General features: G+C 39.6%; 2 protein-coding genes and 2 long non-coding RNA genes across 9 annotated transcripts; 2 read left to right on the forward strand and 2 right to left on the reverse strand.

The window, feature by feature from the left end:
• The first annotated feature begins 3,944 nt into the window (after nt 1–3,944).
• LOC146250792 (uncharacterized) lies at nt 3,945–11,606 on the forward strand. Its single transcript, XM_084680433.1, has 7 exons — nt 3,945–4,235; nt 4,872–4,937; nt 5,285–5,350; nt 8,488–8,723; nt 9,796–9,951; nt 10,089–10,181; nt 10,733–11,606. The coding sequence occupies exons 4-7, from the start codon at nt 8,499–8,501 to the stop codon at nt 11,030–11,032; spliced, it is 774 nt and encodes a 257-aa protein (XP_084536559.1). The 5' UTR covers nt 3,945–4,235; nt 4,872–4,937; nt 5,285–5,350; nt 8,488–8,498; the 3' UTR covers nt 11,033–11,606.
• A 2,597-nt stretch (nt 11,607–14,203) lies between these two features.
• LOC146250793 (uncharacterized) lies at nt 14,204–16,021 on the reverse strand. Its single transcript, XR_014732038.1, has 2 exons — nt 15,902–16,021; nt 14,204–14,719 (listed from the first exon to the last, which is right to left on the reverse strand). It is a non-coding gene; the product is annotated as an uncharacterized LOC146250793 (long non-coding RNA).
• LOC146250794 (uncharacterized) lies at nt 14,614–22,860 on the forward strand. 6 transcript variants are annotated; one of them, XM_084679708.1, is made up of 10 exons: nt 15,243–15,314; nt 16,233–16,299; nt 16,517–18,716; nt 18,927–19,128; nt 19,247–19,361; nt 19,522–19,790; nt 19,880–20,032; nt 20,426–20,643; nt 21,146–21,305; nt 21,431–21,569. In XM_084679708.1, the coding sequence occupies exons 4-10, from the start codon at nt 18,942–18,944 to the stop codon at nt 21,559–21,561; spliced, it is 1,233 nt and encodes a 410-aa protein (XP_084535834.1). In that variant the 5' UTR covers nt 15,243–15,314; nt 16,233–16,299; nt 16,517–18,716; nt 18,927–18,941; the 3' UTR covers nt 21,562–21,569. The 6 variants fall into 6 exon arrangements, with proteins under 6 accessions (XP_084535832.1, XP_084535836.1, XP_084535831.1 ...); XM_084679707.1 differs by having other exon boundaries at nt 18,942–19,128; XM_084679709.1 differs by having other exon boundaries at nt 16,517–18,712; nt 18,942–19,128.
• Nucleotides 19,658–20,544, reverse strand: LOC146250795 (uncharacterized). The gene is made up of 3 exons (XR_014732039.1): nt 20,415–20,544; nt 19,870–20,204; nt 19,658–19,769 (listed from the first exon to the last, which is right to left on the reverse strand). It is a non-coding gene; the product is annotated as an uncharacterized LOC146250795 (long non-coding RNA).
• Nucleotides 22,861–23,871: the final 1,011 nt, after the last annotated feature.

The following is a 23,871-nucleotide window of genomic DNA, read 5'->3' on the forward strand; positions in this document are numbered from 1 at the left end:
GGATGTGTGTCATGAATTCATCGGGCAGTGCAAACACTGCACCTTGTTAGGGGAGACCAGATCAAAGTGCTCCCACACATGGGACCTTTGTCTCTTGTTGGCTCTATACTACAAACTATCTACACTATTTATCTGAACTATCTATCAAACTATCTATCAACTAATACTGAATATAAACAAACTATGGAAACACACAATTAACTAACTAAGGCAGCACTAAACTATGAATAACTACACTGAAGCTCATACGGATAATATCTATACATATATTTTAAAAAATTTTAAAAAACACACAACAGCACACAAACAGACAAATGAACAAACAGGATTTCGCTAATGGCACACAAGTAACTCACTTTCTCTAACGTTCTCTAACTGTCTCAATCTCTCTGTAACTGTCTCAAACTCTCTCAAACTGTTTCAAACTGTTTCAAACTCTCTCAATCTCTTTCAAACTATCTCAAACTCTTTCAATCTCTCTCAAACTGTCTCAAACTGTCTCAAACTGTCTCAAACTCTCTCTATATTTCTCAAACTGTCTCAAACTCTATCTCTCTCAAACTCTCTCAAACTCTCACAAATCTCTCAACCAAGGTCTCACTCATTCAAAACCTTTGGCTTTGCCGCCTCATTTTATACCCCGACACATCAGTCTTTTGGCAAGTTTGGCACAGGTTTCGTTCAAGATCACGTCACAAAACGTTTCGAAACATTTTGCCACGTGACCGGAAGTGTTTTTAAAACCCGTCTCGAAACGTTGTTCCGATGCAGTGAGTGTTGAATGTGTCGGGACAGTATCGACACTGTAGTACCGAGCAGCCCATCACTACCACTACTGATACTGCTATATCTTATGCCACACTACAACTACTAATTCTGAAGATGCTGCTAATATCTATTTTGCTAACTACTATGATAATGCTACTGTTTTGTTCTACTACACCACGGACTGCGTTCACTTGACCATGAGAAACCCGATAGCAATTGTCAGTTTATACCAATAATACAATTACTCCGTTTACATGTGTAATTAGTTATGCGATTACTCAAACACGTCTAGGCCTACATGATTCTTTTTATGAATCGTTGTGCTCCACAGACAAAACTTGCACCCTCATTCTTCTGCAAAAAAGTGTCGCCGTGTCTTCCTGTATCAGCCCTACTGCTGTATGTTTCCTTTAAATCAAAACATTGAATCCTACTAAGAAAGACGAGTAAACGCACTCAATGATAGGCTACATCTGCTACTGATATTACTATCCCAACTATAATTTCAACTGTTAAAACTACAATATTCTTGTTACAACGATAGCCAACTTCTTCTTCTGTTTAACAGTTCAACTTTCAGCTTCTCCCGCATTGTAGGTAATTTAAGCTCTTATAGCTTTGTTGATGCAGTTCAGCTTCCACACTGCCTCTTGAAATTAAACTATTTCTTCGATTGCTTCACAACGTTCAAACGTATTCTCCCGCATAGTTTTTAAGCACTGAGCTTCGTTAGATGATGCAGTTCAGCTTCCACACTCCCTCTTTTGTGTAAGTCATACATTTGTTAAATTAATTTCAGCTTGAGGGTATTTTCTCATTTCTGTATTTTCAGGCATTTAAAAAAAATATATTCAGATTTCAGCATTCCAACGCATTTTCAGCAGGAAATGCATGTTCTAGTTATTGTTGGAATGCTGCTTCAGCATTCCAAGTATTGTTCTTTGAATCTTTATTGTTGGAATGCTGCTTCAGCATTCCAAGTATTGTTCTTTGAATCTTTATTCAACTTATTATTATTATTATTATTATTTATCTTCTATTTCTTCCGTGGCACCTTTCAGCGCCTTCAAATCTTCAGCTATTTAAACCATTCAACTATCAAAAAATTCAGCAGTTTCAGGCCATGGGGGCTATGACTTTTCAGCTTTGTACCTCTTATAGTTGAATTAATATAAATCAATATTCATAATATTTTCTACATGGGTTTCCAATGGAGTTTTCTTTCAAATCCTTTCAAACTTCTTCAAACTTCTTCAACTTCCAAATCCTTCTTCTTCCTCTATCTTTCAGCTAGAGCCACCATTTAAACTTTAAAACGTTGACAAAACCCTAAACTATTTTATATAATTCAGCTTTTTGATATCTATTCAACTTTTTTTTATATCACTGATTGTTTCATGACTTTTTCGAACCGTTTCTGAGATTTACATGGGTGTGTACGAGGAAGCCCAGAGTGCAGACTGAATCGCTTAGAGCGGAAGGAAGCTTCTGGTGTCGTTGAAAACATATTTCTAGTTTGCCAGCATTGCCACAATTTTCGCTCTTCATGCTTCGTTTTTGGATCAATAGATAGCTAATTTTGTGCTAGTTGTAGACAGTTGTCTGTGGAATCCAAAAGACTTACACATTTGTTCAGAGCCCCACAAAAGCGAGACAACGTCCAACTCTCGCCCCATAGAGTCCAATGCAAATGTGGTGACAAATTCGTCACAGAAAACAAAAAATAACAAGATTTATAAACTGCCGTTATAGTCGTATTTCTGAACGCACAGACATATAAAGGACATACAGTAATCCCTCGTTTATCGCGGGGGTTACGTTCCGAAAATGACCCGTGATAAGTGAAATCCGCGAAATAGAAAACTTTTTTGTTTTACAATTATTAACTATTACATGTATACAAATACAGTGACTCACGTGTAGGCCGTTTCGTCGACATTATGGGTTTAGGAGATGTTCGAAATTACAAGATAATTTGGCCAACTTAATGTAAATTTGCCAAGCTGTTTTATGTACGTACACATAACTGCACGAGACGACAAAATGATAGCACAATTCGTAGCATGTTTTGATACAAGCAGCGGGAGTGAGTTTTTAGGGAATCAGAATGCAGAGCACAATGCACCCAAAAAAAAAAATGCATTATGAAAATCTGCGAAATAGCGAATCCGCGATAAGTGAACCGCGAAGTGGCGAGGGATCACTGTATCTGGTTTCGGCAGAGTCTTGGGTCTCGGAAAATATCTTTATTATTTGGATTGGACGTATAGTTTTGCATCTACGTTAACTTGTTTGAGGTGTGGATTCTTGCTAAATTTCTGGTAGTATCTGCCCTCAGCGCATTAGCAACCATAGCTGCACCATCACCGTGGCAACCACACAAACAAGCGCCAGTCTCTTACACAGGTGATTGGTATTAGCTGATTAGTGGAGACACAAGACAAGTGATTCAGTCAACTCGTCTCATTAAAAGACTAAGAGCACCACAACACAACTACTAACACTACTTAGTGATGGGCAAATCGAGGCTTTTCGAAACACCGAGACAATTGAAACATTTGAGTCGGGGCCTTTGAAACGCTTGAAACCTTTACCCAACAGCGACATCTGCTGGCAACTACGAGTATGGCATAACCAACAGGTTTATAGCTAATTCCACATTAGCTATGTAATGAGTTGTGTGGTTGAGTGGAATTATTGCCGTTCTGAAATGCAGACAGTGTGGTATCGAATACCAGAGAAATCTGTCTCCTTCAAAAATATAAAAGGCCCAAAGCATGGTTTTTGAATAGTTTGAGACGGTAAACTAAATATATACTTTTTCATATATATATTTATACATATTTTGCATTGTTTCCAAACCAAAATGTAGGCCAAAAATATATATTGTTAGTCGAGTATGGATTTCGGGTGGATGTGTGTCATGAATTCATCGGGCAGTGCAAACACTGCACCTTGTTAGGGGAGACCAGATCAAAGTGCTCCCACACATGGGACCTTTGTCTCTTGTTGGCTCTATACTACAAACTATCTACACTATTTATCTGAACTATCTATCAAACTATCTATCAACTAATACTGAATATAAACAAACTATGGAAACACACAATTAACTAACTAAGGCAGCACTAAACTATGAATAACTACACTCAAAAAAGGGAAACTGTCGGGTTATTAAATTTACAAAACTGTAACATGTAATTTGAACAATATTGTTTCATGTTTCAAGGTTAAACGTGATTAAACCATGTAGGATTTACATAAAACTCAACAACTTAACAGTTGTTAGATTCAGTTGTGTTGAGATAACGTGATAAAATCTAGCCAAACTGATGTTGCACTCCATGGACTCGTGAGATAACGAGATAACGCGACAACACAACCCATTTTGCCCGGGAAAATAACGGCAGTTAAAGAAGACGGCAGTGAGAAGAACGGGTCTTGTTCGAGGAGTTGATTTTGAAAAGGTAAGTTTAATTCTGCTTTCATGCATCTAAATACTAACGAAACGACGTACATTAAGTAATCAGCAACTTGTCCATCATTTTCAGCAATATTTGGCGTCTTTTCTTTTACCCAGCCTTGATGTCATTTTGGCTAACGTGCTGGTGTTCGCCTAGCTAGTTAGCTGGCACTTAGAGTGTTCTTCTACCATTTGCTGCCCGTCTACCCTTGCACAGAATTGTTTTACATTTGTCCTCTCCTAGACAGTTATCATGCCGACTATTTTAATGTATTTAAAGTACATTCTCAAAGCCCCAGTAAAGGTAGTCAAAATGTCTGTTAAAATGTATGTACGTTTTGTAGTTGTACATTTCAGACACTGGTTAAGAACGTATTTTTAAGTTAAATTATTTTTCCTTGTATACTCAACTTGTCTGCTGTGTCATACTTTCGTGGCTCTTAGTTTATCTGTGTTCTCCATAACTCATTGCGATCTCGCATGCGCCATTGTTCTGCACACGTGCTTTTGCAGTGCTCAAAACAACGCTGCATTGAAGAGACACATACCAAAATATTTCAGTTGGAATACATGTACCAATACACCTTTACTTTGGATAAATGCAATATATTAATGTGTTCATTCATCTGGTCTCTTTCAGAACGTGCCTTACTGCAATCCAAAATATTGGGTCATCGGCCATCAAGTCCAATTTGAAAGGCTATTTGTAAGTACTGTCAGACCTGAATGTGGTTGTGAAAATATATGCATACGTTTTGTCGATGTACATTTCAGATACTAGTTATGAAAGTATTTTTAAGTTGAGTTCTGTTTCCATGCTCAACTTCTCTGCTGTGTCATACTTTCGTGGCTCTTAGTTTATCTGTGTTCTCCATAACTCATGGCGATCTCGCATGCGCCATTGTTCTGCACACGTGCTTTTGCAGTGCTCAAAACAACGCTGCATTGAAGAGACACATACCAAAATATTTCAGTTGGAATACATGTACCAATACACCTTTACTTTGGATAAATGCAATATATTAATGTGTTCATTCATCTGGTCTCTTTCAGAACGTGCCTTACTGCAATCCAAAATATTGGGTCATCGGCCATCAAGTCCAATTTGAAAGGCTATTTGTAAGTACTGTCAGACCTGAATGTGGTTGGGCTAAAACAGTGACTGTCTGTCTTTCTGACTGACTGACTGACTGACTGGAAGTGCTTACGATGCTAGGGTTCAGCTTAACCTATATTTGCCCAGTTGGTTTTTATTTTGTTTGGGTGGGGGATGTGGAGGTGTAAGGTGTGTAGTGTATCTCTGTCTGGCAGATATGAGCTACTAAAACATTTTCGACTTCAGCACCGGCATATGCAACGTTACCCATGCCCACACACAAACTGCCCATGTACTTTTAAAACATGGAATGCTTTGCACATTCATTTAAGTAGAGTCCATCCTAAACAAACCACCCAGGAGCTGCAGGAATTATCAACATATAGTTGCCATTTGTGCACATGTAGCAATCTTCCGACAGAGAAGGATTATTTTTCACACGTTAACACTCATTTGAAGAGTAATGAAACTGTTACTTGTATGTTTGTGGGTTGCAGTTTTCAGACAAATATATACAGAACATTTCACTCTCACAAGAACAAAAAACACAATCCACATACATTGAAAGATTTCAAGCCAGACGTAGTTAGAACCACTCGAGTTTTACAAGAATCCTCTAATAATCCTGAGGAAGATGCAGGTAATCAACTTCACTCTGCAGTTGAAGCAGAAAATTCATGTTCAAATAGTGATGTGGATGTAACTCTGAACTTGCCGGAAGTAATTCAGAATCATTTTGCTGCAGCGTTGCTCAAGTTACAGCATTTTGCACATGTGCCAGGCACGAAAATTGATGAGTTTTTGGAGGAACTGCACTACTTGTTAAGTTCAGCAACATTACCCCTCTCCATTGACTTCCTTGAAGGGATATTTCAGAAACATAGTCTCACAACTGACAGGTCTGTGGTAACAGAGGTAGCCACTGCTCTCTGCACATCTAACCCATTGCTCAAAGCCATAGAGAAGGGGGGTCCCCTAAGCTCAGCTTATCTCCGCAACCAGTACTATAAAAAGAGCTTTAAGGTCGTAGAACCCGTTGAATACATTCTTGAAGCCAAGGAAAACAGAAGTTTTCAGTATGTGCCTGTACTTAAGTCTTTGCAGCAGCTCTTTAAGAAAGATGTTGTGGACATGGTAGTTGAAAACCACAGAGCACAGAAGAGTAAAAGACTGAGTGGTGAACGTCATACTTATACATCTTCTCAGGATGGTTCACACTTCCTGCTAAACTGTTTTTTGTCAGGGGATGAGATGAGAATTTTGTTACGCTTATATATAGATGATTTTGAGGTTTGCAATCCTCTGGGTACTTCTCGCAGAAAACATAAGATTTGTGCAATCTACTGGACTTTGGGTAATTTGCCTCCAAGCTCATATTCATCACTATCATCAATTTACTTGGCAGTGTTGTGTAAAACTGATGATGTGAAGAAGTATGGTTATGACCGTGTTTTACATCCTCTTCTCCAAGATATAAAAACTCTGGAGCAAGAGGGAGTTTTCATTCCATTACTTGGCAGATGTCTTAAAGGTACGATTCAGGTTGTTGCGGCAGATAACCTGGGGGCTCACAGTATAGCAGGTTTTAATGAGAGCTTTTCTGGTCAGTATAGTTGCCGATTTTGTACAGGTGCAAAAACTGACATCCAAACAAAAGAGGTCAAATCGGGTGCATTTACTCTCAGGACCAAAGAACTCCATGACTCGCATGTGAAATCAGCTCAGGAGAATGGGACAAGCTGTTTTGGGGTGAAAAGGGATTGTGTTATCACTGAAACTCTTGCCCACTTCAGTGTTCACACGGGTTATCCTCCAGATATTATGCATGACCTTTTTGAGGGCATAGTGCCGGTGGAGCTTGCACGGTGTTTGGCGTTGCTGATGTCCAAGAAATATTTCAATCTTGAAACCCTCAACAAATCCATCCTGCATTTCCCTTACAAGTGGGCAGACAAGACAAATATGCCACATGTGATCCCACACACATTTTCAACTAGGAAAACAATAGGTGGGAATGCCCATGAAAATTGGGCTCTGTTAAGACTACTTCCTTTTATAATTGGGCATCTGGTGCCTGAGGGTGAAATGGCATGGCAAATACTGTTGGTCTTAAAAGACATTGTAGAGCTTGTGGTTGCTCCAACACACACAGATGAGTCCATTGCCTATCTTGAATCCAAAATTTCAGAGCACAGAGAAAGGTTCCAAGAACTCTTCCCTGATGTGAATCTGCTCCCAAAACATCATTATGTAGAGCACTATCCTCAACTGATAAGGATGTTTGGGCCTCTTGTGGGACTCTGGACAATGCGTTTTGAGGCCAAACACAGTTTTTTTAAGCAGGTTGTGCGACACACCAATTGCTTTAAAAACGTCCCCCTCTCGCTAGCTACTAAGCATCAGTTTATGATTTCATATCATTTGAGATCATCCAGGTTTGAGAGAACTTCCCTAGAGGTTACAAATGCCTCAACAGTCTATCTAGATGTTTTGAAACAAGAAATAACTCAGACTATTGAACACAAATTCCCTGGTACAACTGAAGTTCACCTTTCCAAGTGTGTCTCAAGCAAAGGTGTACATTTCAGAAACGGGATGATAGTTGCCCATGGGTCTACAAGTGGACTGCCTGACTTTGGAGAGATTCTTCAGATTTGTGTTGTTGAGGAGAGACTGTGTTTCATAGTGAGAAAGCTTTCTGGGTGGTACAGGGAACATTTCAGAGCTTTTGAGCTGAGTGTATGTCCAGCTAGAGAAACTGTTCTGATTGAACTTGGTGAACTGGCCGATGACTACCCTTTGGCAGACTACTGGATTGGACCTCTAAGACTGGTGACATTAAAAAGACACATAAACATTGAACAAAGCTAATGTATGTTATCTGTAATGTTGTCTTTTTGTATGTAATGCCATATTACTCAGTATTTATAGGATTTGGCTACTTTTACTTTTTATTTCAGGGGACTGATTTCATAATGCCCTCCCCAAAAAGAGAAATCATAGCTCTTTTTTAGATTTCTTATCAAATGAATTGGGCATAATTACAACAGATTCAGACCAATTTAATTCAGAGCCATATTAATGGTTGTAGCATTCCTTACTTTTGTTCTCATTGCTCTGTTAAAATCAGATCACCTTAATCTTCTCTTTCCTCATTCAGTTGGTCGTGAAATGGCTGCTCCAGTGAAACTCAGAATCGTTCTGGGAGAAAACAATTCCCAGAGATTGATCCTCCCAGATGGGATGCCAGAGTCTGTCAATGAACTCATGCAGCAAATAAAGAGACAGTGTGGAGTAAATGGGGACTTCAGGCTTCAATTCATGGATGCTGACTTTGGGAATGTTTTCACCAACTTGGACTCAACATCAGACATCCAGGACAAAAGCTCCATCAAGGTAATCTATAACTCTGTTGCACCTGCCCAACTTGGTGGCTCTCCGCCACTTCCCTACTCAGCTGCTGCCACATCCCGCACTCTGGACGACTCTTCCTCCCTTTCATCTGCTGGTAGCTCATTTGATACAGACATACTGTCTTCTCCTGAGTCCACCTACTCGAGATCCACTGCATGGCCCACTGTCTTCCCCATGCCCCGGTTTGCTTATGATACTCAGCTACAGCTGGACAGAGCCAACGCTGCTTTCAAAGAAACTGGAGCTTTGTTGAATCCTGATACCCAACTGAAATCTGCCATTCTTGATGGCTTAGCTGAAGTGATCGTCCAGTACAAAGTGTACCTCACTGACATTGAGTTTGATGAGGTAGCAGAAGCTCTTGTGACAATACATCCATGTTTGAAAGAGCCAGGTTCAGTCACTGGGTATGGCGGATGGAAGACAAGCCTAAAGTACAAACTTGCTAACTACCGGACAAAGCTCAGACGGCTTGGATGCCCTGAAGTTACTGTGAATTCCTTAAAACACAAACCTGAGAACAAATGCAGTCCTGCATACAGTGTGAAGAAGCCGAAAAAAGCTGAAGTGAATTACTGCCCCACCTATCCAGCCGGTGAAACAGCAGAGACGCTAGAACAGATAAGAGTGGCCCTCCTTTCAGAAGTAAAGAAAAGAAACAATGAGCACAAGGTGGCGGCAATGATGGACAAGACCTTTGCGCATAGAAGGCAAGAGGTAGTTCGAGAGGCACCCATGGTAGCTGATTTCAAAACAAGGTGGCCAGCTCTCTTCCATGTGCGTGAGGTAAGTGAATTAATGAGAAAGAACATCCCCATCGCACTGGATGTGTCATAAAATACAGGAAGAATATGAGAAGTTACTTAAACTGATCATGATTTACTGAAGGCTAGCAACAGCAGCCTTTGTTGGCATTCTGACAAGTGGTGGGGGGGAATTTTCAGGAATGCATTTTGTCTTGAATAGACTGAACTGCTATATCAAATGTGTCCCTAAAAGTGACATCACACTAGTCAAACTGAGTTTTGTCTACCGTTGTTTTGTTTTTTTGTAGGTGACTTCAGAGTTTAAGAGAATCACAACAATCAATTTACAGTCAAAGTTCTTCTCCGAGCTGGATATCCACTCTGAAAACCTGATGAAGGCATATGCCAAGAAAGGTGGAGTTCAAGGGAGAAAAATCAAGACCATCATGGCACCCATAACCCAGGTATGAAAAAGTGACAAAACATTGACTGAAACTGTCCATTGTAGAATTGACTTTGAGCACCACAGCTATTCCCCATTTAGCTAAATTGTTGAAACGGTGTTCCAAATGTTATTTTCTTCTCTGATCTGCATGTTGAGACTGACACCATTGACGTCAGAAGGGAATGCGTCATCAAAGGCCTGTGTGTTTACCTCAACGAAGATCCGGAGAAGTTGGTGAAAGAATACGTGGTATGTTAATTTACCTGGATAGGAGTATACAGGGTGAGGGGATTGGGGCCGGCTTGAGATTCAGCCTGTCCTTGGCCGGGTTTCCCAGATTCGTTAAGAAGCTCTGAACGCTAAGAGCTTCTTAGGAGCGTTCTAAGAACGCTCTTAGAACGCTCCTAAGAAGCTCTTAGCGTTAGGAGCTTCTTAACGAATCTGGGAAACCCAGCCCTTCTCTTTTTCTCACTCGGACAATAACAGTTTACTTAACAGCTTTTACTGTACTGAGACAATATTCCTTATTCTGATGGAATAACTAACATTTATCTGCGTCAGCCTACTGTAAAGTGATACTGTAAAGATTGTGCCATAACAATGGGATGCGATGCACATCAGTGAAAAATAATTGTCCTTGGCCCGGTTTCCCAGATTTGTTAAGAAGCTTTTAACGCTAAGAGCTTCTTAGGAGCGTTCTAAGAGCGTTCTAGAGTGATCTTAGAACGCTCCTAAGAAGCTCTTAGCGTTAAGAGCTTAACTAATCTGGGAAACCCGGCCCTTGTCATTTTTTGTCACAGGACGTCAATGAAAGCAATGTGGCCATGGCAGACACGGTCTTCGGAATAGTCGTAATTCGAAGAGACTGTGCAGAGCCCAGCGAAGTCGGGATTGTCCTGGAAGGGGTGGAAGTTATGTGTGATTTGGGCAACACAGCTTTCGCAGTGGCTATGTTGCTTGGCCTGGTATACGCACTGAACCTAAGCTATCCTCCGGAGCTCAAATACACTTTTGAGGTGGTGCAGAAAATCCTGATGGAGTTAGATGGACACAAACTGTCCAACAAAGGACAGGTTTTGAAAACACTCCTTTTCCGTTGAATAATTGTTGTTTATTAAAACACAGATATACCAACAGTTCATGACATTAATGGTGTTCACCATTTATTCCCAACATTTGTTTTAAATAATTTGTGAAGAAAATGAATACAAGCTTATTGCACCTTTTCCAGTTTTGTGCTTGACTTGTAAGTGTTAGAATCTGTTTACCAAAGATGTTTTGTGAAAACACAAAAGCTATTTGAACTGTTTGTGAAGAAAGGTAATAAAAAAATATATTGCACCTTTTCCTGGTTTGTGCTTGATCAACTTCATTTACTACACTACTAGTTGAATCAACTAAATTAAGTTCAATGCAAATGAAGTTAATTAGTTGGACTAAACGTATTGAATTGAGTTGGAATAAAACAATGTAAATTTGTGGGACAACCCTATTAAATTAAATAGTACCCAACTGTTGTAAATACGTTAAATCAACTTGAATACATTAAATTGACCCAACATAAGTATATTGCGTTGGAATAACATAATTGCGTAATGCTTGAATAAAGCGATTTAATCATGTGGAAATCCTTTCCATGATTTTTTTATGTTCGTTCAAAAAGTTATTTTTTTGAGTGTACACTGAAGCTAATACGGATAATATCTATACATATATTAAATGTATTTATTTTTTAACACACAACAGCACACAAACAGACAAATGAACAAACAGGATTTCGCTAATGGCACACAAGTAACTAACTTTCTGTAACGTTCTCTAACTGTCTCAAACTCTCTCAAACTGTTTCAAACTCTCTCAAACTGTTTCAAACTCTCTCAAATTGTCTCAAACTCTCTCAATCTCTCTCAAACTGTCTCAAACTCTCTGTATATTTTTCAAACTCTCTCTATCTCTCTCAAACTCTCACAAATCTCTCAACCAAGGTCTCACGCATTCAAAACCTTTGGCTTTGCCGCCTCATTTTATACCCCGACACATGAGTCTTTTGGCAAGTGCGACACAGGTTTCGTTCAAGATCACGTCACAAAACGTTTCGAAACATTTTGCCACGTGACCGGAAGTGTTTTTAAAACCCGTCTCGAAACGTTGTTCCGATGCAGTGAGTGTTGAATGTGTCGGGACAGTATCGACACTGTAGTACCGAGCGGCCCATCACTACCACTACCAATACTGTTATATCTTATGCCACACTACAACTCCTAATTCTGAAGATGCTGCTAATATCTATTTTGCTAACTACTATGATAATGCTACTGTTTTGTTCTACTACGCCACGGAGTGCGTTCACTTGACCATGAGAAACCCGATAGCAATTGTCAGTTTATGCCAATAATACGAATACTCCGTTTACATGTGTAATTAGTTATGCGATTACTCAAACACGTCTAGGCCTACATGATTCTTTTTATGAATTGTTGTGCTCCACAGACAAAACTTGCACCATCATTCTTCTGCAACAAAGTGTCGCCGTGTCTTCCTGTATCAGCCCTACAGTTCTTCCGCCGTTTTTTGGCCTTTAACTAGTCCTGCATACTTTCACCGATTCCTACAATTTTTGTATCAAAACGTTCAGCTCCTTCAGGTGATGATGGCTATGACTTCTGGTATTTCTCACTTTTATACGTTTTAAATAATTAAGGTTTTTGTGCAAATAAAAAATTTAGCTCCTTCTTGATTTTTATGATTGAGCAGGTGCTCTTTTTCTGATATTCAACTAAATTGTCAAACAAATTCCTCTGACGTTCATATAGTTTAACTTACAAAAACAAGTTATACCTTAAAATGTAAGAAAACGTGTCCTCTTTCAGCCAATGTAACTACTAAAGAGCTCACATTTACAGATTTTCAGCTTTGAGCCTTGAAGCGAGAGCAGCCTTTCAAATTCTCTCACTAACTTCAATGGAGAGGTGGGTAAAATTCGTCAGAGAATTTCGAAAGTAGACCTGTTGTTAAACTGCCGTCGTATTTTCGACCGCACAGACATATAAAGGACATCGCTGGTTTCGGCAGAGTCTTGGGTCTCGGAAAATATCCTAATTTTTTGGATTGGACGTATAGTTTTGCGTCTAGGTTAACTTGTTTGAGGTGTGGATGGTAGGTAAATGTTGGTTATTCTCTGCCCTCAGCGTGTTAGCAATCATCGCTGCACGATCACCGTGGCAACCAAACATATAAGCACCATGAAAGCAGAATTGGGTAACGTTTTGGAAAATGCAGCTAGGGTCGTATTTCTGACCGCAGAGAAATATAGCAGCTGATTCCGCGCCGGATCTGGCTGAGTTCCGGCAGATCCGTGTAACAGTCGCATCCGTTTTTTTTTACGGATCCGTTCCAGATCTGATACAAATGCTACATTCTTAGTATCATTCTACGGAACTGGCCCGTTTTTGGAACGGATTCGGACAATTCTCTATCATTAATTTTACACTTAAATTTGCTCAGTCTATTCTCGTCATTTACGACGTCTTAATCTAGTTTCAAACACACTTTAACACATTCCCAGACATGAAAAGTATTGGACATCGAGTGTTTAAAAGACAGCTTGAATATTTAATAGTCTATTAGCCTACGTTAATAACTGTCATTTAGCCGACTCTTATCCAGTAATAACCTGTGTCATCGGAACATTTTCCTTAACCCTCATTGTGTGCTACACTTTGTATTGTAAAACAATGTCAATGGTCACACTCATAGGCCTACCTGCATTCATAGCCTTCACCCTGATATACACAAGGCCAATTATACACCATTCAACCCCATAACACAACATCAGAAACCATGGTTGGCAAACTCTGTGCAGCCACATGTGGGTGGTTAAACAATAACACACAATTAGCACCACAATGTGTGATTAAAAAGTCAGTTTATGTATAATGGCTAAGCCTAAAACTTAAAGCCACTTAGGGGCTGCTATACAGACTTAAATGCCTATAACTAGCTGACACGCTTTCTTCTACCTTACGCCGCTCCGTAGCTGGCAGTTGAAGACTCCTTATAGTTGTAGTAGACCTCATCGTTGTGTTTTGATGGCCATTTATTGATCACAATGTTCTTCCATTGAACATGCAAGTACATGTGTCCATCAACAAACATTTTTACATTCCCATGAGTGTTGCGGTGTGTGCAAATTGATGCGATATATAAACCAATGAAAATGGCTCTTACATAAGGGATGCAAAACCTGTGCAATATCAAGCCAGTCAACTGCATTAAACTTGTAAGATGGCAGATTTATTGACAGTCTGAACTAACAAACATGAATGTGCATTTTCCAGGAGGGATATCCTTAGCGGAGCTTGTGAGAGGAGCCCTCTGGAAATTGTAATGAGGATGTGCAATTATAATAGGGAGGCATATAGCCTTTGATAACATTTGATAGTCAGTGACGCACCAGCCAGGTTGTCACCAAATTGCCTACCGTGCTAAAAAACATTTACGTAACCAAGCACGACTACACCATCTGATTTCACTTTGTGGCTCCCGTTTATTAAAGAGCAGCAACTCAATTGTAAAATCAGCTGGTATAGTGGTTGTTTGAATGAAAACCCACACCCTCTTGGCACTTGATTGCTGTACACAATTGACAAATGAGTAGAGACAACAGCTATATTTGTGGAATGGAGAATGGTTGTTATAGCAGGAGGTAAGAAGAAGCACACAGAAGTCCCCAACACTGTTGATGATGGGCAGCAGATCACCAGGAAGAATCTTCAACGCTCTGCTCACTGGAAAATAAAAGTAGTAAGTACATTTAGTCATTTAGCCGATGCTCTTACAGAAACAGACACGAACATTAAACTCATCTTGCTCCAGAACCATGTTAAAGATTTGCTCATTACATGCTAAATAAGAGTCACCATAACCAACAACCCACTGGCAATCAGAACATAACATTAGAAGAGGAGGAGTAATCCAACAGGCCTACTCTGGTAAGGAGGTGTTAAGTTGGTTAAATAGCCGAGCTAGCTCATGACTTGAAGGTATTTTTGACATAATTTGACATTTGCTGTTAGACTTTTAGAAGTGCATGGCAACTATCAGTTAAGTATTTACTTTTGCAGTATACCGATAGACCTCGTTTATTACTCTACATCCCAACTGTATATAAAAACAACGTTTAAACGGTACAAACAAGTACTGTAAATGTTTTTTTCCAGTTATGATCAACAAGCGGCAAGCTGATGGCACGAGATGGCTGTCTCGTGAATTTGTGGCTAAACATTCGGACAAAAGCCGTTATTTTAGGCAGTTTGTTAGAGGACACTTCAGCAAACTAGGTGGTCTAACGATACAGTACCCGCTTTTGAAAAGTAACGTTGAGTAAGTAGATACAAGTTTATAATATTCTTGTAACTAAAAATGACTAAATGTAAGTTTAACCATCTCATTATACAGTGCGTATACTAGCTGCTGTAGCTAGATGGCGCTAGCAATATAACGCTACATCGAATACGATCCAGTGGTGTGCTCTGTTAAATTGTTAGAGCTAAGCTAGCCTACTTCTACTGGCCGGGCATGCCTCTTTATGGATAGACCTGTAGCTACTAACTTGTTTTATATATATAGCGTTATATATATATATATATATATATATAGTAACCGATTGGTCGGTCCATTCTACAATTTTAAAAGCTATTGTAAAACCACGACTGGGAGAACTGCTATGAAATAAACCAGTAGCTATAGCTAGTACAGTAGTAGCTCGAGCTACTACTGTACTGTACAAGTTAGCTCTAGCTTTGTCTGCTGTTGCTAGCTCAGTACTACTAACGGAACATTAGCCAGATTTGTCATAGTTTGCGAGCTACGACACAAACGTAACAAATACACTGTGTTCCATCATTTTAATTAAATATGACTTGTTGCACATAGTAATGTTATTTATATTATTATATTATCACGCTTACCTCGATGTTGAACAGTTCTCTTCAACGTCGCTGTCCGTTGCTCATGTGTAGCTCTACACTACAGTGGTATCTTTAGCCAGACAGGATATGGATGAGCATTGGCAACGGCAACGGCAACTGTCAATTACTTGAAATGACCATTCAGAAGCAAGTTGTCGCTTGTGAATAGAGTCAATCGGCCAATCAAAAATCATGCACTTTCCATTGTATTTTATTATTTCACCATATAATTTGGAACGGCACTTAATTATTTGATTCTGATCTGATAAATAATATCTGATTGTATTCATTTGTTAAAACATGATCTTAATCATGTAAAAAATGTTTTTAGTTTGAGGTTAACCTGGAATACTGTAACAGAAAGGAGTCATACATCACGTCTTCAGCACAACAGGAAGGTGAGTCAAACACACAAACATACAATGTATTACAATATTTATGGCACCCCTTGGAAACAATGAGTAAAAAGTGTTAACTTGTTTTGTTTTTTGTATTAACTTTGTTGTTATTCAGATAAATGTCTGATACACACGTACAGTGGAAAAATATAAATAAAGATCAGTAGAGGGCTGGGGTTAAACCCCAGATGGACCCTAAAACATGTATTTCTGTCAGAATCTATTTTAGAGAGAAGATGAAAAGGAGGCAACCTCCATTAACAGACTCCGGAGTCAGGCGGAGGGCACGCTTTGCATTAGAAAAACGACTCCATGACATTGCAGACGACTCTCATTTAACAGAACAGGCGGTAGAAAACAGGGCAGACCCATGTGACAACACCTATGACAGCGATGGCAACCATGATTGTGACTCTAGCGTTACTCCTCAAGTGGAGGATGACAATTCAGATGACCATCACACAGACATAGAATGGGGGGGAGAAGAAATGGTTTCAGAGTCTGATGCTGACACTGATGAAGAGCATGTGAGCCTTTTGGACAGCTTAGCCAATTGGGCTGTACAGTTCAGTATTTCTTTGGTTGCGCTCACAGCCCTCCTTACCCTGTTGAGGGTGTACCACCCAGAACTGCCAAAAGATGCTAGGACTGTCCTCAAAACAGAAATTAATTACAAAATACAAGAAAAATGTGGTGGGTTGTATCATTATACAGGTGTCTTGGCAGCGCTTCTTAACACCTTATCTCAACATATACGCAATGTTGCTGATGGCTTTAAATTCAAGCTGCAGATTAATATTGATGGGTTACCACTGTTTAAAAGCACAAATATTCAGTTTTGGCCTATTTTAGGACTTCTGTTAAGTGTTCCAATGAAGGAACCTGTTGTCATAGGCATTTTTTGTGGCAGTAAAAAACCTTATCCAGCTGAAGAATTTTTGCGAGACTTCACATGTGAGTTACAACAGCTACAGAGAGGTTTTGATTTCAGTGGGAAAAAAGTGTTCCTTGAACTGGTTTCTGTTGTGTGTGATACACCTGCTAGGGAATTTGTAAAAAACACAAAGGCTCACAATGGATATCACGGATGTGATAAATGTTCCCAGCCAGGTGTTTACATTAACAGACGAATGACTTACCCTTTAAATAATTACATGTTATGGACTGACTCATCATTTTCAGAGAGAGCTGATGAGGATCATCACCATGAAGGACCTCATGGATTTTCTAATTTAGATGTTGGTATGGTAACTCGGTTTCCCCTTGATTACATGCACCTTGCATGTTTAGGTGTAATGCGACGATTGCTAAACATTTGGCTGAGGGGCCCTCTGATTTTTCGTTTGTCCTCTAGTCTTGTTGACAGGATTTCAGAAAGTCTAACTCAGATGCGTAGGTATATACCAGCAGAGTTTGCAAGGAAACCACGATCCCTTTGAGAATTAGATCGTTGGAAAGCTACAGAGTTCAGACAATTTCTCTTGTATACAGGCCCTGTTGTTCTGGAACCATATTTAGACAGTAATTTATATAACAACTTTGTGTTGTTATCTACAGGTATTTCCATCCTTGTCAGTCCACAGCTCTGCTCTATGTATAGTACATATGCAAACACGCTGCTCACCACATTTGTTAGTCATTTTGGGGAGCTGTACGGCAGAGATGCCTTAGTGTATAATGTCCATTCCTTGGTCCACCTGTCTGCAGATGCAGATGTGCATGGTTGTTTGGACACTATCTCTGCTTTTCCATTTGAAAATTACCTTCATAAACTGAAGAGGTGTGTTAGAAAGCCTGAATTCCCTCTTGCTCAGGTAGTAAGAAGGTTATCAGAGGTTCAAAAGATCTGCAGCATTGGTTGTCGTGAGGGTCTAAGAAGGCAACATTATGTTGGACCTGTTCCTGATGGCCTTCAAGCTGAAGCACAGTACAGAGAGCTACATACTAAAGAATGGACAGTGAAAGTTTCCACAGGCGATAATGTTTTTGCTATAGGCAGAGATATGTGTTTTACATAACATCACTCAATCTGTGGAAGGAATTTATGTAGTATTCAAAGTTTTCTCTAAAATTTAAAAGTTCTTTAACTATCCCATGGGCTCAGATTTTCTTAGAACATTTCTTGTGTCTCAACCAACAGGACCTTTTAAGGTAGCTAAAGTGTCAGACATCTCCTTTAAGTGTGTCCTCTTACCTTATAAAGATAGGTTTGTTGTCATGCCTTTTTTACACATGCATAGTGACAGGGCATAGTTGGAGTGGTGGGTATAAGGAGGGAGGGTGGGGAGTTTGAGTAGTGGGAGACCAATGACTAATAAGACAAATGACTGCCAGACTAACAGAAAAACAGCACATTTACTCCAAATGAAAAAGGGCCCAGAAAGGGTTCTGGATACTTGTGAATTTTAATGATGTAAGTAAGTATCTTCAACGAAAATGGTTGGTAAGACATACAGAAACTAACTACAATAAGTGCACTCAGAACGTGTTGAAAGTCAGACTATAACAACAATACAAACGACTACAAAGACAGACAATTAATGAATGGAACATTCATTAATTGAATGAAACATTTTGGGTTATTATTTCCAAAGAAATTATGAAATAATGCTAATTTTAATCCGTAGTATTTTCTTTTTCAGATGTATATAGTTGTGGAATTTACTGAAACAAAAACAGTAAACATTATATCAGACTCGTGGTTTGAAGATGGTGTGACTTGGTGGCCAAACTACAGAAGTGATGAACGCATCAATAGAGCTGTCCAAAAACGGGAGGAACCAGGACCAGACTGGAAACAGTATGATGTTCGAGTCCTCTTAAGAGCTGGTACGGAACCATTTAGAAAGTTAACTTAATAAGGCATTGAAATTATTAAATCATTAAATATTTGAAAGTTTACATTTTATTATTTACTAATAATTCAGATTTTCAAAACTTTTATCAGGTGACTACATGAAGGCAAAAGAAAAGCTGAGGGTCTCACTGATCTGTAACACATCAGAGTTACAAACTGATGACGAGGAACAAGTGATTATGAGGAAAAGAAAAAGTAAGCCAAGGTAAGAGAAAATCTGAGGGCCTCACTGATCTGTAACACTTAAGAGTTACAAACAGATGATGTTTTTAATTAGGACAAGTAATTAGCCAATGTTGTTCAATTCTAAACTAGTTTTTATGTTGCACATACCAGATTGTTAGCTCTTTTGCTTTGCTTGTTAGGATCATTTTTGGTGATACAGACTCTGACAGTGAGGCAGATGAGAGGAAGAGAAGACGCACCTCCACTCCATTGCCTCCTATTCCTCCACCCACTCTCAATGTAGTTTTCCAGACCACTACTAGACCTCTGCCAGGCCCGAGGCATACTACAGCTCCTGCACCACTTGTCCCTAGCCCTCCACCTTACATGCTTCCAAGTCCTCCACACCACTTCTCTGCTGGACATCGTCCAGATTTGAGGAGGCAATCTGACCGTGGTTGTGACACAGGTAGGCCTACTTCAATAAACAATTTCATATCACAGGTCTTATCAAATGTCTTTGTTCTTAATGTGCGCAATTTACCTACCTGTCCTCAGCTCCAATGTCACTGGTTGACAACCGTACGCGTCTGCCCTCAAGTCCTGTGTGCCAGATCTCTGCCACCCCTCTGTCAGAAAATGGCCAAGACCACCTTTTCGTCCCTAGCTTTAGACTGGGGAAGACCAGCACTGGACCTGTTCCTTGCTCCGGTACAATCATTTTAAAACAGACTGCGACCATATAGATGGTTAAATAAGTCAATATGAAAAAATATTTGTACTTACATTATGTGCTCGTTGAAACTATATTCAGGGGTGTCAAACCCTGGTCCTCGAGGGCCGCTGTCCTGCATGTTTTAGATGTTTCCTTGCTCCAACACACCTGATTCAATTAAATGGGTTGTTATAAGGACAATTCATTCGAATCAGGTGAGCTGGATCAGGGAAACATTTAAAACATGCAGGACAGCGGCCCTCGAGGACCAGGGTTTGACACCCCTAATATATATCATACTTCATATGATAGATGGATAGATGATGAAGAGAGGAATAGCATGTAACAGCTAAAAGTAACACTTAATTGTTTCTTAACTCTTTCTGTAGCGGCTCAGCTGCACATCCTGATCCTGCTGGAACACATCAAGCAGCAGCAAATGCAACTTGCTGCTGCTGTCAACAGTCTTGCTGCAAGAGTGGGTACAGAAACTCCAGTGGCTGAGATGCCGGACAATATGAGTTTCCCACTGGCCACCATGTCTGAAGTGGAGGAGTTGGAGGAGTGGCTGAAAGACTCAAGGAATTCTCATGCTAAGCAAAACATGGTATAAAGCCAACAACTTCATTGTCTTTTTACAGCCTCACCTTTAAAGTGACATCCATCACTGCTGTTTAGTCTACTGGGTGTTAATATTGTTTAGCTCAGTGGTTCTCAATCCTGGTCCTTGGGACGGCAGAGATGCCTTAGCAGCAGAGATGCCCCCTGCCCTGCATGTTTTAGATATTTCCCTGCTCCAACACACCTGATTCAAATAAATGGGCCTGATAACGACGCATTAATTTGAATCAGGTGTGTTTGAGGAGGGAAACATCTCAAACGTGCAGGGCAGGGGGTCCCAAGGACCAGGATTGAGAACCACTGGTTTAACTGGTGTTGAGTGCAGGGTTCTGTTCAGATAAATCCAGCATTTGATGCAGAATTACAAACTTCATAGAGTTCACAAAACAACATTTTTAGACCTGATTTCATGAGCCAACAAAACTGTGCATAATTGTAGCAAATATTTTGTCTTTTGATCAAGAAGAAACCTTTTTTTATCTTGTCAGATTTCTGCGCTTGGTGCTGTAGGAGGACAGAACACCAAGAGAATATCCTGGAATGTTCTATCAAAGATTTTCTCTGACACAGTGGCCAAAAGAATTAATTGGAAAGGAGTAAATGGCAAAAAATGCTTCAAAGAAATGCTCACGAGAACTCTGTTAATTAGTAAGTATTGTAAAATACAGTGAAGTAGCTGTCAAAACAATGGAGAATTAGCTGGAATAAGTGGAACATTCAGAATATCTGTTTATTAAACAGTTTATTAAGTGATGGACAAACTCCCTCAACAGAAGCTGTACGGAAGAATCATCAGAGTGCACCGGACAGTGAGATTGACTCTTGCGCCATAAGATGGTTCAACCTGGCATCTGACCGGGGAGGCGGCCGCAAAGACAGGGCGATGGCCAAGGAGACCTCTTAAAGTTTGTATCTTCTGACTAACTCATTGTTCATTCCTGTTTTATGTGTGCATTTAGTATTGTTAAAGTGAATCATTAAACTAGTACATGGTTTTCTTCCTTTTATGCATTTGATTTGATTTAATGAAAGATGTTGGTTTGTTATTATTTGTATTTTTATAAATTTGTGTTTTTTGTTATGTTAACATTTTTGAGAATGTACATATTTAAACTAATGGCTTGAAAATTAATAAAAGTTTTTATTTGAAAATCTTCTGGGTTTTTTCTTACTGAGAACTATATTGAGCATTAACTAACATATGGGGAATATAACCTAAATAATCGTTGCCGTTTTGGAACTGGCCCAGTGTCGGCCCGGATGTGAACCACATCCGTAAAACGCATCCGCGCCGGTATTGGCCCATTGTGCCGTTGGACACCGGCCCGAGTCCGTTTTACGGATCTGGCCCAGACTTTATGGTGGCTCTGGCCCGGATCTGGGCCAGATGATTTTTGCTAAAGGACATCTCTGGTTTCGGCAGAGTCTTGGGTCTCGGAAAATATCCAATTTTTTGGGATTGGACGTATAGGTTTGCGTCTAGGTTAACTTGTTTGAGGTATGGATGCTAGCTAAATGTGTGATTCTCTCTGCCCAGCTCGTTAGCGAGTACAGCTGCTCCATTGCCGTGGCAACCAAACAGACACGCACCATGAAAGCAGAATTGGGTAACGTTTTGGAAACTGCAAAAAGAGTTGTATTTCTGACCGCACAGACACATAAAGGATATCAATGGTTTCGGCAGAGTCTTTGGGTCTCGGACAATATCTTTAATTTTTTGGATTGGACGTGTAGTTTTGCGTCTAGGTTAACTTGTTTGACGTATGGATGCCAGGCAAATTTCTTTTATTCTCCATGAACCAATAAAGTTCATCATTCATCAAACCCGATTACTAGCAATTGTCGGTTTATGCCAATAATACAATTACTCCGTTTACATGTGTAATTAGTTATGCGATTACTCAATAAACACGTCTACATGATTATTTTTTATTAATCGTTGTATGCTTCACAGACGAAACTTGCACCATCATCCTTCTGCAACAAAGTGTCGCCGTGTCTTTTTGTCTCGGCCCTACTGCTGTATGTTTGAATCCTACTAAGAAAGCCGAGTAAATGCACTCAATGGTAGGCTACATCTGCTACTGCTATTACTATCTCAACTATATTTTCAGCTGTTAAAACGATAATATTCTTGTTGTGACTAGCTAGCCTACTTCTTCTCCTGTTTAACAGTTGAGCTTTCAGCTTCTCCCGCATTGTAGGCTATTTTAGCTCTTAGCTTTGTTAGATCATGCAGTTCAGCTTCCACACTGCCTCTTTTGTGTGACTCACACATTTTTGAAATTCATTTCAGCTTTCAGCTTGCGGGTATTTTCTCATTTCTGTATTTTCAGCAATAAAAAAAAAAAATCAAAAAAAAAAAAACGTTCAGCTCCTTCAGGAGATGTGTGCTGTGTTTTGGTATTTCTCTCTTTTATACTTAAAAAAAAGTTAAGGTTTTTGTGCAAATTATTCTTCCATTAAAAGTAATGGTAAATCCTTTCAAATCATTAAAAAGCTTCCTCCTCTTTCAAACTTAACCAGTTCAGCATACTTTCAGCTAGAGACACCATTCAAACTTTAAAATGTTCACAAGACATTCAACTATTCCCAAATGATTCAGCTTTTTCAAATATTCAGCCAATTTTCAATCGTGACAGGTTTAAATACATGAAACATTTAGCTCCTTCTTGGTTGAGCAGCCAGCAGAGTGGCACACTCTGCTGGCTGCTCTTTTTCTGATATTCAACTACAAATTCCTCTGACGTTCATATAGTTTAACTTACAGAAACAAGTTATACCTTAACATGTAGGAAAACTTGTCCCCTTTCAGCCAATGTAACTACTAAAGAGCTCACATTTACAGATTTTCAGCTTTGAGCCTTGAAGCGAGAGCAGCCTTTCAAATTCTCTCACTAACTTCAATGTAGAGGTGGGTAAAATTCGTCAGAGAATTTCGAAAATAGACGTGTTTTTAAACTGCCGGTAGAGTTGTATTTCTGACCGCATAGACATATAAAGGATATAAAGGAAATGTCTGGTTTCGGGAGAGTCTTGGGTCTCGGAAAATATCCTCATTTTTTGGATTGGACGTATAGTTTTGCGTCTAGGTTAACTTGTTTGAGGTGTGGAATCCAGCTAAATTCGTGATTCTCTGCCCATCTCGTTAGCGAGCACAGCTGCTCCATTGCCGTGGCAACCAAACAAACACACACCAGGAAACCAAAAGGAA

The sequence above is a fragment of the Hypomesus nipponensis genome, chromosome 18, assembly GCF_054491055.1.
Source record: "Hypomesus nipponensis isolate SF chromosome 18, ASM5449105v1, whole genome shotgun sequence".
NCBI classification, from domain to species: Eukaryota; Metazoa; Chordata; class Actinopteri; order Osmeriformes; family Osmeridae; genus Hypomesus; species Hypomesus nipponensis.

What these genes read in the sequence shown, in the direction of transcription:
- LOC146250792 (XM_084680433.1), top strand. Translation starts at nt 8,499, where the DNA reads ATGGCTGCTCCAGTGAAACTCAGAATCGTTCTGGGAGAAAACAATTCC. An exon ending in AGGACAAAAGCTCCATCAAG is followed by an intron (nt 8,724 to 9,795) that starts GTAATCTATAAC and finishes GTTTTTTTGTAG; the next exon opens with GTGACTTCAGAGTTTAAGAG. An exon ending in AGTTGGTGAAAGAATACGTG is followed by an intron (nt 10,182 to 10,732) that starts GTATGTTAATTT and finishes TTTTTGTCACAG; the next exon opens with GACGTCAATGAAAGCAATGT.
- LOC146250794 (XM_084679705.1), top strand. Translation starts at nt 15,154, where the DNA reads ATGATCAACAAGCGGCAAGCTGATGGCACGAGATGGCTGTCTCGTGAA. An exon ending in TGGACCTGTTCCTTGCTCCG is followed by an intron (nt 20,033 to 20,425) that starts GTACAATCATTT and finishes CTCTTTCTGTAG; the next exon opens with CGGCTCAGCTGCACATCCTG. An exon ending in CTCATGCTAAGCAAAACATG is followed by an intron (nt 20,644 to 21,145) that starts GTATAAAGCCAA and finishes TTATCTTGTCAG; the next exon opens with ATTTCTGCGCTTGGTGCTGT.